This window comes from Hylobates moloch, unplaced genomic scaffold, assembly GCF_009828535.3.
Source record: "Hylobates moloch isolate HMO894 unplaced genomic scaffold, HMol_V3 SCAFFOLD_19, whole genome shotgun sequence".
Lineage (NCBI taxonomy): Eukaryota > Metazoa > Chordata > Mammalia > Primates > Hylobatidae > Hylobates > Hylobates moloch.
The window spans coordinates 46276117-46289214 of NW_026652294.1; the positions used below are offsets into that span (position 1 = coordinate 46276117).

The 13098-nt window shown below is 46.0% G+C and overlaps 2 protein-coding genes across 9 annotated transcripts in view; both read left to right on the forward strand.

Annotated features, from left to right (window-relative positions):
* The window catches only part of FBXW10B (F-box and WD repeat domain containing 10B), a 36613-nt gene extending 29127 nt beyond the window's left edge, over positions 1–7486 (forward strand). For 2 of the 4 annotated variants that reach the window (XM_032138017.2, XM_058431993.1), the window contains exons 11-13: positions 364–522; positions 2855–3126; positions 6618–7486. In XM_032138017.2, coding sequence (XP_031993908.1) covers positions 364–522; positions 2855–3126; positions 6618–7441 — 1255 coding nt within the window. In that variant the 3' untranslated portion in view covers positions 7442–7486. Of the gene's footprint in view, positions 1–363; positions 523–2854; positions 3127–3501; positions 3628–6617 lie in introns of all 4 variants that reach the window. The other 2 variants (XM_032138019.2, XM_058431992.1) reach the window with 2 other exon arrangements.
* A 1847-nt stretch (positions 7487–9333) lies between these two features.
* The window catches only part of LOC116458311 (Golgi apparatus membrane protein TVP23 homolog B), a 111856-nt gene continuing 108091 nt past the window's right edge, over positions 9334–13098 (forward strand). For 4 of the 5 annotated variants that reach the window (XR_009211216.1, XR_009211217.1, XR_004245287.2 and 1 more), the window contains exon 1: positions 9334–9443. Coding sequence is in view for 1 of the 5 variants with exons in the window: in XM_032137927.2 (XP_031993818.1) it covers positions 9432–9443 (12 nt within the window). In the remaining 4 variants the exon portion in view is untranslated. Of the gene's footprint in view, positions 9444–9533; positions 9657–13098 lie in introns of those variants that run through there. The other variant, XR_009211218.1, reaches the window with a different exon arrangement.

Below are 13098 nucleotides of genomic sequence, written 5' to 3' on the forward strand. Positions count from 1 at the left end.
CCTGACTAACACGGTGAAACCCCGTCTCTACTAAATACAAAAAAATTAGCCAGGCGTGGTGGTGCATGCCTGTAATCCGAGCTACTTGGGAGGCTGAGACAGGAGAATCACTTGTACCTGGTAAGCGGAGGTTGCCATGAGCCAAGATCGCACCTTTGCTTGCACTCCAGCCTGGGCAACAAGAGCAAAACTCCATCTCAAAAAAAAAAAAAAAAAAAAAAAAACACCAAAGACAGCAAACACCATTTCGAGGCCAGTTATGGCCAGTGCCTCCCAATCACACACCATATACCCCCAGCCTACAAACAAACCCAGGCATTTTATGAGAGGATAGGTACTGCCTGCTGCTCTGTTCCCTTCCAGGGAGGTGCTCCACGTGTCCCTTCTCTTCCTCCGGGTCATCAGCGCCTGTGCAGATGGCAAGATCCGAATTTACAATTTCCTCAATGGGAACTGTATGAAGGTGATAAAAGCCGATGGCAGAGGTGATCCTGTGCTGTCCTTCTTTATTCAGGGCAACAGGTGGGTGGTAGGTGTGGAGGTCAGAACTGTGAGTAGCTTTTGATTTTTTTCCTCCCCTGGGTTACCAGCCCTGGATTTGCTGTCAGGAGGAGAGAGTGTGCAGTGCCTCCCTACAGTTTTGGCTGGGTGGAGCAATAGTCTTGTGGTGGGGACTAACAGGGCTTTGCACAAAACTTGGTAATCAGGAAGCAATCAATGGTTCATTTTGACTTTTTTTTTTTTTTGAGACGTAGTTTCACTCTGTCGCCCAGGCTGGAGTGCAGTGGTGTGATCTCAGCTCACTGCAACCTCCGCCTCCCAGGTTCAAGCAATTCTCTGCCTCAGCCTCCCGAGTAGCTGGGATTACAGATGCACACCAATATGCCCAGTTAATTTTTAGTATTTTTAGTAGAGACAGGTTTCACCATCTTGGCCAGGCTGATCTTGAACTCCCGACCTCGTGATCCACCTGCCACGGCCTCCCAAAGCACTGGGATTACAGGTGTGAGCCAACACGCCTGGCCTATTTTGACTCAATTCATCTTGGGTGTTTGTGGGACTTGCAGTGGGTGCAACATAACGCTTCTGTAAGGACCACAGTTCTACCAACGTGCAGCCCCTGCTTGCTCTTTGATCATGCCTTTGACTGCCTGAGAGCTCTATCAGCTATCTTGGATGCCTCACTTCTAATGCAAAGAGACCTAGGAGAGTCGGGGGTGGCAGCAGCAGGGGGTACAGTGAGGGAGAGCTGAGCTGGGGAGCTTACAAAACCAGTACCATGATTGACTGCATTGTATACAGTACTGTGCTTTATATATGCGTAGATTCAGGGTGCTATTATATGAAAATAACCAAATAGACCTAACCTGTAAATTCTACTTCAAGCTCACTTGAGACATCTCTTAATGTCCCTGAACCATATTGCCTTCCCTTTAGTGAAACTTTATTAGTATTTTTTACCATCTTAAAGAGGGCAGCCTGGTAATAAGGCTCAATTAATGAACACTTTTCAGTCATGCTGTTTAAAAAAAAAAAAAAAAAAAAAGCTCTGACCATTTTTTACTCACAGCATCCAAAGAAAGGTGTTTTCCTTTCGGCTTGAGTGAATGTAAGTCTAAAAGGGATTTCTTATTGGATTGACACCCCACATTCCATTCCAGCAGTTCCAGCCAAAACAAGTTACTTTTCTAGAGAGTTTATGCTGTTGGTTAAGGTCTTAACATTGCAGCCTTTTGGAGCAGAAAGAAACCTGTACAGAGTATTTTCATTTCTTGTTTATAGTTAAAGGAAGAGCACAGAAAGGGGAAAGCCTCTTGCTTGTAAAACTGGTGGGTTAGGGAGGCAGTGCTGCGGGGGCACAGGAAGGGGACAGGGAGGGCAAGTTCTGGAGCTCTTTGTCTATGGAGCATTAAAGTGGGGATTAGAGAAGTTAGAAATCATCTCACTTTATAAAGTATAGATGTTCTGTCTACATCTAGAGTGTGTGCAGAGATCCTGGAGTGACAGCATGGTGTGTGTAGTGTCTGTGTGGAAGGTGTATGAAGGAGAGGAGGCCTCCCCCTGTTAGAGAGCTTTCCTCATTCCCAGCAGCAATAGTAATATTGGGTTTGGAAGCGGTGCTTAAAACAAACAAACAAACAAACAAACAAACAAACAAAAACAGTGAATGTCAAGACATCTGTGTGCAGAGTACCTTCTTGGCACCCTAGGTACTTGGCACTCACTCCAGGAACAGAAATTCATTTAAAAGCATTTTAACTTGAGGCCAGGCGTGGTGGCTCATGCTTGTAATTCCAGCATTTCGGGAGGCTGAGGAGGGTGGATCATTGAGTCCTGGATTTTGAGCCCAGCCTGGGCAACATGGCGAAACCCTTTCTCTACTAAAAACACAAAATAAGCTGGGCATGGTGGTGCGCACCTGTAATCCCAGTTACTCAGGAGGCTGAGGCACGAGAATAGCTTGAACCTAGGAGGCGGAGGCTGCAGTGAGCTGAGATCATGCCACTGCACTCCAGCCTGGGTGACAGAGCGAGACTCTGTCTCAAAATTAAAAAATACAAAAAAAAAAAAAAAAAAAAAAGCATTTTAACTTGAGAAGTGAAACAATCGGAACATATGTGCCCCGATCACGTTTATTTTTTAAAGAAAAGAGTGACAAAGCTAATGACTTCTGCTGCATAGCCTCGTACCTTTCACCACTCTCCACCCTCCAGCCGCCTACACTACTAGTCTGTTTGGTCATCACCTGGGCACTGTTCCTTTGGTCTAAAGACCGGGCGGGATGGTAACTGCAGTGCATCTTTCGGTGGCCTCCACACTCCTTTTGGGGACAACCCTGTTGTTTCGGTTCCAGGATGGTGGTCAACACAGAGAGCAATGTTCTCATGTTCCAGTTTGAGCACATAAAGTGGCAGTATGCCGTGGAAAAAGCGAAACAAAAGAAGAATAAGGAGAAAGAGGAGGAAAAAGAAGAAAACAGTCTCATGGAAATTCTCTCTAAGTCTAATATTCAGGTTCACAGCCCAAGAGAGTCTGTATCCAGTAAACAAACTGTGATCCAAGAGCTCCTACCAGGCAAACCTCCCAAGTCCCGGGTACTCCTGAAGCCAGCCAAGTTCTCTTCAGGTAAACAACTGAAATACCAGCAAGTTCAGTGATAACCCACAGAGCAGGTCGGGGGTTGGTGGCCGCGGTGGGAGAGGGGGAGGACTGGTTCCTTTGTGGAATATTTTGGCCAGTGGCTTCCTGAGGATATAAATCCTAACCCTCCAGGAAGGTAGGAGCCATTCTCTCTGATCCGCCAAACAATTTATCAGCCAGTTAAAGGGAACATTCTGGTTTGCAAGAGCTAGATTTTCTTTTTCCTTTTTTTTTTTTTTTTTTTTTGAGACAGAGTTTTGCTCGTGTTGCCCAGGCTGGAGTGCAGTGATACTTAATTCTGAATCAGTGGCAAGATCCAAACTCTCTCTCTCTCTCTATTTTTGTATTGTTTTCCAGCAGGCCACTACCTTTGCTTGTCTTTGAGAATCTGGAATGAATACAATGCCTGGCTTCTCCCAAGAGTGACTGGTTTTCCTTAATTGTCCCTTTTCTGACTTGAGGCCACAGAGGGAGAACCTTTCTAAGGTTTGCGTTTCCAGTTTTTGGCTGACAGCTCGCCTCTGTTCCCTGCCAGCTTCCTCATTTCTTGGACTGTTATGTCATCAATCTGAGAAATGGGCACAATAAAAGAGAGAAGAGGCAGTTGGGGCTGGTTTCAGAGAGCATTTTAAGAGACTTCATTACGAAGGAGAGAGATTTGGGGCAGGTGCTATATATGTGAGATAAAGAGATAAGGGAGAGAGAGAGAGATGGGGATGCGCCTTTTAAGAAGGGTTAAGGTGTTGCTGGGATGGGCATAGTGGCTCATGCCTGTAATTCCAGTGCTTTGGGAGACCAAGGTGGGAGGATTCCTTGAGGCCAGGAGTCTGAGACCAGCCTGGGCCACTTAGCGAGACCCTTGTCTCTACAAAAAATTTTAAAAATTGGCCGGATATGGTAGCACACACCTCCTAGCTACTCAGGAAGCTGAGGCGGGAGGATCCTTTGAGCCCAGGAGCTTGATGTTACAGTGAGCTATGATTGCACCACTGGGTGACAGTGAGACCTTGCCTCTTAAAAAAAAAAAAGTGACCGGGCGCAGTGGCTCACACCTGTAATCCCAGCACTTTAGGAGGTGGAGGCGGGCGGATTGCCTAAGGTGAGGAGGTCGAGACCAGTCTGGCCAACATGGTGAAACCCCATCTCTACTAAAAGTATAAAAAAATTAGCCGGGCGGGGTGGCATGTGCCTGTAATCCCAGCTACCTGGGAGGCTGGGGCAGGGGAACTGCTTGAACCAGAGAGGGATAGGGGTTGCAGTGAGCTGAGATTGTGCCACTGCAACTCCAGCCTGGGTGACAGAGCAAGACTCTGTCTAAAAAAAAAAAAAAAGCTTCTGGACATCATGACTCACGACTGGGATGGATGTCCCTTTGTTATTTTTTAAGGACATTGGGAAAAATTTAAAATATCTTTCAAATATTTTTGGCTAGTATAATAGTGTTTCTTTGGAACAAACTCTGTGCAGAGACTGGTTTCAAGGTGACGGGAAAACAATTATTTTATGAGGGCTGCGCTAACAATGGGCATCCTTGTATATACCTATGTCAGTGTACCTGTACAGGTATACCTGAAGGGTAAAGTCCTAAGAGTGAAATTGCTAAGCCAAAGGATAAGTGCATTCAAAAATTAGAAAGATATTGCCAAGGTTGTCCTGAAAACCACTATATCAATTTGCACTCCCACTCGCAATGCATGAGAGACCCCACTGCATCTGTGCCAACTCTGGGTGTTAGCTGGCATTTTGTACTTGCTTGTGTAAGTAAAAATGGGGTCTGCATTTTCTTCTAGGTTGACCATTAACAAACTAAATGTCCATCAATGGGCAATGGCTAAGTAATAAAAAATCTATCGTATGGAATATTATATACAGCTAAAAATTGTATGATGAGGATCTGTATATACTAACTTGGAAAGAGATCCACAATACATTATCATTTGAAAAAAGACAAATTATTAAACAATGAGCTCATCGTAATTCCTTTTTTTATAAAAGGAGAAAAATTCTCTTTTTGAGTTTGCAAGGAGAATAGGGAAGATTTTGACATCTTGATTTCACTCGGTTTTTTTTTTTTTTTTTGAGATGGAGTCTCGCTCTGTTGCCCAGGCTGGAGTGCAGTGGCGTGATCTCGGCTCACTGCAACCTCTGCCTCCCGAGTTCAAGCTATTCTCCTGCCTCAGCCTCCTGAGTAGCTAGGATTACAGGCACCTGCCACCAAGCCCGGCTAATTTTTTTGTATTTTTAGTAGAGACGGGGTTTCTCCATGTTGGTCAGGCTGGTCTTGAACTCCCGACCTTAGGTGATCTACCCACCTAGGCCTCCCAAAGTGCTGGGATTACAGGCATGAGCCACCGCACCCAGCCTGAAGACAGGTTTTATTTTGGGCAACACTCAAGATTATGTGGAGTCAAATTTGATTAATAAGGTAAAGATCAAATTTTGCAATATAATTATTGTTGAAAAATACAGTTATGCTACTATAAATTTATAAGATCTGCTTTGTGTGAATCATAAATGAGATGTGAAGGTCATTCCCAACTTCACATTTTCTTTTTTTTTTTTTGAGACGGTGTCTTCCTCTGTCGCCCAGGCTGGACTGCAGTGGCGCGATCTTGGCTTACTGCAAGCTCCGCCTCCTGGGTTCACGCCATTCTTCTGCCTCAGCCTCCCGAGTAGCTGGGACTACAGGTGCCCGCCACCACGCCTGGCTAATTTTTTGTATTTTTAGTAGAGACGGGGTTTCACCGTGTTAGCCAGGATGGTCTGGATCTCCTGACCTTGTGATCCACCCACCTGGGTCTCCCAAAGTGCTGGGATTACAGGCGTGAGCCACCACGCCCGGCCTCAACTTCACATTTTCAAAAATATGTATAGCATCGAAATCACATCTGTTGCCTTCAAAATATGCACACTTAGAGGCTAATATACTCTTTACTCAATACTAGCATTTTGTTAAAAACTTGTTTTATTGGCCGGGCACGGTGGCTCACGCCTGTAATCCCAGCACTTTGGGAGACTGAGGTGGGTGGAACACGGGGTCAGGAGATTGAGACCATCCTGGCTAACATGGTTAAACCCTGTCTCTACTAAAAAAAATACAAAAAATTAGCCGGGTGTGGTGGCGGGCACCTGTAGTCCCAACTACTCAGGAGGCTGAGGCAGGAGAATGGCGTGAACTCGGGAGGCGGAGCTTGCAGTGAGCCAAGATCATGCCACTGCACTCCATCCTGGGCAACAGAGCAAGACTCCGTCTCAAAAACAAAAACAAACAAACAAACAAAATTTGTTTTATTAAATTGTTTCTCGTATCAGCATTTCTAATACCACTGCGGATGCCTGCCTGTACGATAGCATACCTGTTGGGCAACAAAGACCTCAGTGTGCTTCGAAGTTTGAATGCCCAAGTACTTAATGCATACATACTTAATATTTTTCATAGAATGCTGATTTTTTAAAATTTTCTTTTTTTCAAAAAGCAGATATTGTGGAGAAAGCACAAAAACAAGGACAATTGGAAACTCCTGGAAAACTGCCCAGTCACCCAAAGAAAAAGTCTTGGAAAATCCCTATGTCACCTGACCAATTCCTCCTGACTGTTAGCACCCTGCAGCAAGCCCATAATTCTGGGGAATTTGCCTATCCCTGTAGGCCCCAAACAGAAATTACTGATGTCTGGGGACCTTCAATTTCATACCCAAGGAAGGTCTTGAATTTCAAAGGAAAATCAATCCAACGTGCAGTTGATCAGTTGAGATTGAGCAATCCTCCTATAGATGTGAAACAAACCAGTATTCCCCTTGAAATCCAGAAACTGCAGCCCAACTTGAAGATCTCTTTGCACAGTCCCAGAGTCCAGTCCACCATACCCCAGCCCATGATCATCCGCCCCAGATTCTCTGGCAGCTTTAAGGGTGGAGACCAAGTGACCAGTTCAATTGAAAGGGCTGTGTGCAGTACAGGTCCCCTGACCAGTATGCAGGTCATTAAACCAAACTGCATGCTAGCTCCACAAGTGGGCACAGCCACCTTGTCTCTTAAGAAAGAACGGCCTCGCATCTATACAGCCCTTGATCCTCTTAGAGTGAACACTGAGTTCGTGCTGTTGACCGTGAAGGAGGAGAAGGAGCACCAGGAAGCCAAGATGAAGGAATATCAGGCCAGGGAGTCCACTGGAGTGGTTAACACAGGAAAAGCCAGCAAAGCTGCATGGATCAGGAAGATCAAAGGCCTGCCTATTGATAATTTCATGAAACAAGGGAGAACAGCGGCCCCTGAACTTGGACAAAATGTATTTATCTAAACCAGCCTTGGGAAATTACAATGTTTTACAATAAACAGAAAGCCAAGTGGATGCTGCTATTTGGCCTTTTTTTTTTTGACTGTTTCTTCCTGGTAATTAATGTGGGAACTCCCAATTATCTTCCTCTGAGCCAAATATTTTATATCATCAAAATAAGAAAACAGAAGGAGGTTGGGCGAGATTAGCATCTGTAGTCCCACCGAAAACAATTTAGTGAGCATTAGGAAAGCCCAGTTTCGTTGATGGGGGATGGGGAGATGATCACTGGAAATTTAAGATACCATTCATCACTACCAATTTAGTGCTATTAGTTCTTCTGGCAAATGAAGTTATGGGATTATATCAGGGTAATGCACGGGAGTTTTCTGGTATTTTTGCACAGAAGCCTGATGAAACCCATTAAGAATTTAAAAGGGAAGCCCTCAGTGGGGGTGACCTGTTGCATGTGACAACATTGAGATTTTCCTTCTCAGGGCTAACTCCTAAGGAAGAGAATTAGCATATTTATCCTCTGTACAAAGAGAGCCAGTAACATCAAGTGCATTGAGGTTTCTGCTTAAACCGTTGGACTATGGTGCAGAGACCAGGTAATTTAGAAGAGTGCAGCCCACTACAAAAGCTACGGCCCATTAGAAAGTTCAAGCCTTGACCAGGTGCGGTGGCTCACGCCTGTAATCCCAGCACTTTGGGAGACTGAGGCAGGCGGCTCACCTGAGGTCAGGAGTTTGATACCAGCCTGACCATCGTGGTGAAACCTCGTTTCTACTAAAAATACAAAATTAGCTTTAAAAATCAGCTATTAAAAATTAAACGACGATAATGAATTCAAACACAATGCCTTAAAAAACCAAAAACTACGAAAAACAACACAAAACTCCACAGCAGAGTGGACCACTGAAAACCTGCCATGGGCAGGCTGGTTTGTCAGCTTTTCATCTCCAAGGGCACGAATGCAATTGTGCTGCCGAAATGTCTCGCCTTTGAGAAACGTGTGTGTGTTTTTTCCCCTTTCATTATTAGATTAGGTTTTAAATGGCACCGGCAAACAGCCATGTAAAATTTGTGATTTTTAATAGAATCCCTTCAATTAAGGAAACGTGCAAATACCACTATGCCAACAACAGTTTGACTCGGCCAGACAGATAGGATATTGTCATCATCACCGCTTCAAAGATGACTTAACAAGCCCCTTAATTTCACATCCTTTGTTCAGGCAAGATCACAGCATGACTGGCTGGACTTAAAACTGTAATAAGAATAACGCCTCCCATTTACTAGATACACTGTAAGGAAACCATTATCACCCCCACTTTACGACTGACGAAAGAAGTACATAAAGGTTGGTGATATGATTGGTAATAGAGGACCCAGGCGCCCAAGCTCCAGGGCGCAAGGTCTCAACTGCTATTCCTTAGTTTCCTGGCGTCTAAGGTTGTACATCCCATAATAATACCGTCCATTACTTATTCTAGAGTCCTCGTGCCTTGTTTTTCTTAACGTTTTACTTCTCTGCAAGAGCATATTTTAAAAAGTTGCTTCTACAATTTAAAGTACAAAAGTAATACTGTACAGAAGTACGTCTTTGTAAAATATTCAAAGAAAATTAAATTATAGAATAAAACCCCGCCCCCCTGCATTCCGGGCAGCGACGCTGGCGGGAACGACTTTAGAATTTGCATTGGGTGGACAGCAAACACTTCCCGCAAAACAGACCATGAAGCTTTCCATTTAGAGCCCACTGCGGCCCCAATGCCTTTCCCTTTCACTCCTGCTCCAGGCTCAGGTTCCGCCTCCGCCGTGTCCGGGCCGCTCGCCCCGCCCCCGCTCGCCCCGCCCCTGGAGTTGCTCCCTCAAAGCGGAAGTGAGGCCGGACTGAGTACCGTATAGTGGTTCATCGTGGCCCTTGGTGACGGGTCGCGCCAGTTTCGACCCGGACCCGTACGCTGCTACGCTGACGTGGCTCCCGGAAGAGGGCTGGCGTAGGGTGGCCATGTTGCAGCAGGTGAGGGGCTGAGGGCGCGCTGGGAGGTTTTCGGCTCCTGGGACTGGCTCTGCAGGTTCCGTGGGACTGGAGTCCGCGTCCCCCGCGCCCGCTACTCGAACTCGAGGAGGAGCGGGGCGGCCGGGAGTGGAGGGCTGTGGATAGTTGTCTGAGGAGGGCAGCTGGGGGTTCTGAGGCCTCTGGGGGAGGCGTGACTCGTGCGGCGCTGAGCAGGTATTGCTTGCGGCTGTGGAGATGCCCGTTGTTAACCAGAGCGAGCGGGGGGTCTCTCTTTCCTCAGCCCTTAGTGCGGGGGTGGAGGTGAGGAGGAGCGGCCTGCGGGCCTGTTAGCTCCTTGACACCCAGGGGTGCGACGCGATCTTGTAGGAATCGGCGACGCTGCCAGAGCCTTGCTTTCAAGTTGCTGTTTCCAAACTAATGTTGGTGATTCTCTCCTTTGTGCTCTTAGAGTTAATTGTAGTCCACATGTTGGCAACCAGAGACTTGTAAGATTAATAATCTTTTTAGAAAAAACTACTGTTTATGGTCACTTAGGTTGTCTTAAGTGTTTTTTTCTTTCGGTTCTTTTCTTTCGGTTCACACATAATTTGTTGAGGGATTACTATGACTCAGACATGGTTGTAGGCCCAGGGATAGGGCTGTGACCAGTATAGACAGGTTTCTTGCCCCGTATTTTCGAGTTAGGAAAGTGGGTTGTAGGAGATGGGGGTGGAGTGGGGAGACCCGATAAATTATATCACGAAAGATATTTTCAGTTAATTGCAAAGGCAGGGTGTTGAAATAACAAGTGTCTGAGGATAGGACAACTAAGATTTATGGTCAGGAAAGACTGCTTATGAGAAGATGCCTTGAGTGGAGAAAATCTAATAATGATTAAATTTAGCTATATTACAGGAACGGTGTCCCGATCCAGACCCGAAAAGAGGGTCCTTGGCCGGGCGTGGTGACTCACGCCTGTAATCCCAGCACTTTGGGAGGACGAGGTGGGTGGATCATGAGGTCAAGAGATTGAGACCATCCTGGCCAACATGGTGAAACCCTGTCTCTACTAAAAATACAGAAATCAGTTGGGCGTGGTGGTGCACGCCTGTAGTCCCAGATACTCGGGAGGCTGAGGCAGGAGAATGGCTTGAACTGGGGAGGCAGAGGTTGCGGTGAGCCGAGATCGGGCCACTGCACTCCAGCGCGGCGACAGAGGGAGACTCTGTCTCAAAAAAAAAAAAAAAAAAAAAGGTTCTTGGATCAGGCAAGAAGGAAATTAAGGGTGAGTCCACAGTGCAAAGTGAAAGCAAGTTTATTAAGAAAGTAAAGGAATGGCTACTCCATAGAGCAGCCTGGAGGGCTGCTGGTGGCCCATTTTTATGGTTATTTCTTAGTGATATGGTTAACAAGGGGTGGATTATTCATTCCTCCCCTGTTTAGATCATAGAGAGTAACTTCCTGATGTTGCCATGGCATTTGTAAACTGGCATGGCGCTGATGGGAGTGTAGTAGTGAGGACGACCAGTGGTCACTCTCGTGGCCATCTTGGTCTTGGTGGGTTTTGGCTGGCTCCTTTATTGCAACCTGTGTTTTCAGCGAGGTCTTATGACCTGTATTTTGTGCCGACCTCATATCTCATCACTTAGAATGCCCTGTCTGGGAATGCAGCCCAGTAGGTTTCAGCCTCATTTTACCCAGCTCCTATTGAAGGTGGAGTTGTTCAGGTTCACATGCTTCTGACATTTGAACCTGCGCCCAGGCCGGATGAGGCTGGAGAAACACAACCATGCCGACTGTTCCCACTCTTTATTTATTTATTTATTCATTTATGAGACGGAGTTTCACTCTTGTTGCCCAGGCTGGAGTGCAATGGTGTGATCTCGGCTCACTGCAACCTCCACCTCCCGGGTTCAAGCGATTCTTCTGCCTCACCCTCCAGAGTAGCTGGGACTACAGGCGCCTGCCACCACGCCCGGCTAATTTTTGTATTTTTAGTAGAGATGGGGTTTCACCATGTTAACCAGGCTGGTCTTGAACTCCTGACCTTAGGTGATCCACCCGCCTCGGCCTTCCAAAGTGCTGGGATTACAGGCGGGAGCTGCCAGACCCGGCCGACTGTTCCCACTTGATAAGTTTGTGACGTGAACCTCAGTCGAGCCCTTAGTGCTGCCAGGCGGTCATTCTACATTTCCATAGCCCCTTCACCCTCTCACCTTAGGCAACTATTAAAACTAAAATCTTCAACGTTTCTTCTCTTATCCTCTCTCCGCTGGTAACGTTGCTTCTTGTTTCACTGAAAATGGAAGCCATCTGAAGACGATTTTCACACTAGCTGCCTATTTATTTGCATGTTTACTCAGGGTCTCATATTCTTTTATAATAATTGGACTGTCAGTGCTCCATTCTTAGGTCTTCCTGTCTACTGTGTCCTGGTTTCCATCTCCTCTTGCCTACTTGAAGGCATTGTTCCAGTAATTCTCTTGCTTCATCAATTTTTTAATCCTTTTAAACATTTGCTCACATCAACATATAAACATGTTTTGATTTCTCTTACCTTAAAAAATGAAGACTTGACACCACATGCTCTTTAACTGGTCACCCCATTCTTTTTCCTTTAAAGACTTGTATCATGTATACTTGTCTTTTAATTCTTCCAGTCTCTCTTGTATTCATTCTAGTCAGCCCTTCTTCCCCTCTCCCAACCATACTGGAACTGCTCCTACTGAGTTCCCCTATGACCTGTTAAAAATACTGTGGTCATGGCTGGGCGCGGGGCTCATGGCTGTAATCCCAGCACTTTGGGAGGCCGGGGTGGGTGGATCATGAGGTCAAAAGATTGAGACCATCCTGGCCAACATGGTGAAACCCTGTCTCTACTAAAAATACAAAAATTACCTGGGTGTGGTGGCACATGCCTGTAGTCTTGGCTACTTGGGAGGCTGAGGCTGAGGCAGGGGAATAGCTTGAACCCGGGAGGCAGAGGTTGCAGTGAGCCAAGATCACGCCATTGCACTCCAGCTTGGCGACACAGCGAGACTCCGTCTCAAAAAAAAAAAAAAAAAAAAGGTACAGTGGTCTCTCTTTGGTTTTCATCTTACTTGTGAGCAGCATTTGACACAGATGATGGATCCTCCTCCTGGAGGCACTTTGTTTGGTTTCCAGGACACTACCCCTGGCTCACCTCACGTTCCTTGGTTCTTCTTTTTCAGTCCCCACTGCCTATTCTTATCTTTGTGATCTCTAATTATTGGAATGCCAAGAGTCTGTCTTAGCCATCTTTATCTTTTTAGTTGTTCAGGACAAAAACTTTGGAATCTTCCTTGATTCCTTTTATTTACCCTTCCTCCACCTCCCCAGTCAATCCATCAGCAAATCCTGTCAGCTCTACCTTAAAATGTATTTGGAATCTATTTTTCATCACCTCCACTGCATCCACCCTAGACCAAGCCATTACTTCTTGGCCTAGCGACTAAAGTAGTTTCCTAACTAGTCTCCTAGCTTCGTGCTTTTGTCCCTCCTTCCTCTCCCCTCCCCCTCCAGATTTTTACTACAGTAGCCAGAATTCTCTTTTTAACAGGTGAGTCAGAACATGCAGTCTTACACTTAGAACACTCCAATGGATCTCCCTCTCAACGCTTTTTGGTTTTAAAAATACTAGCATCTTAAAATGTCC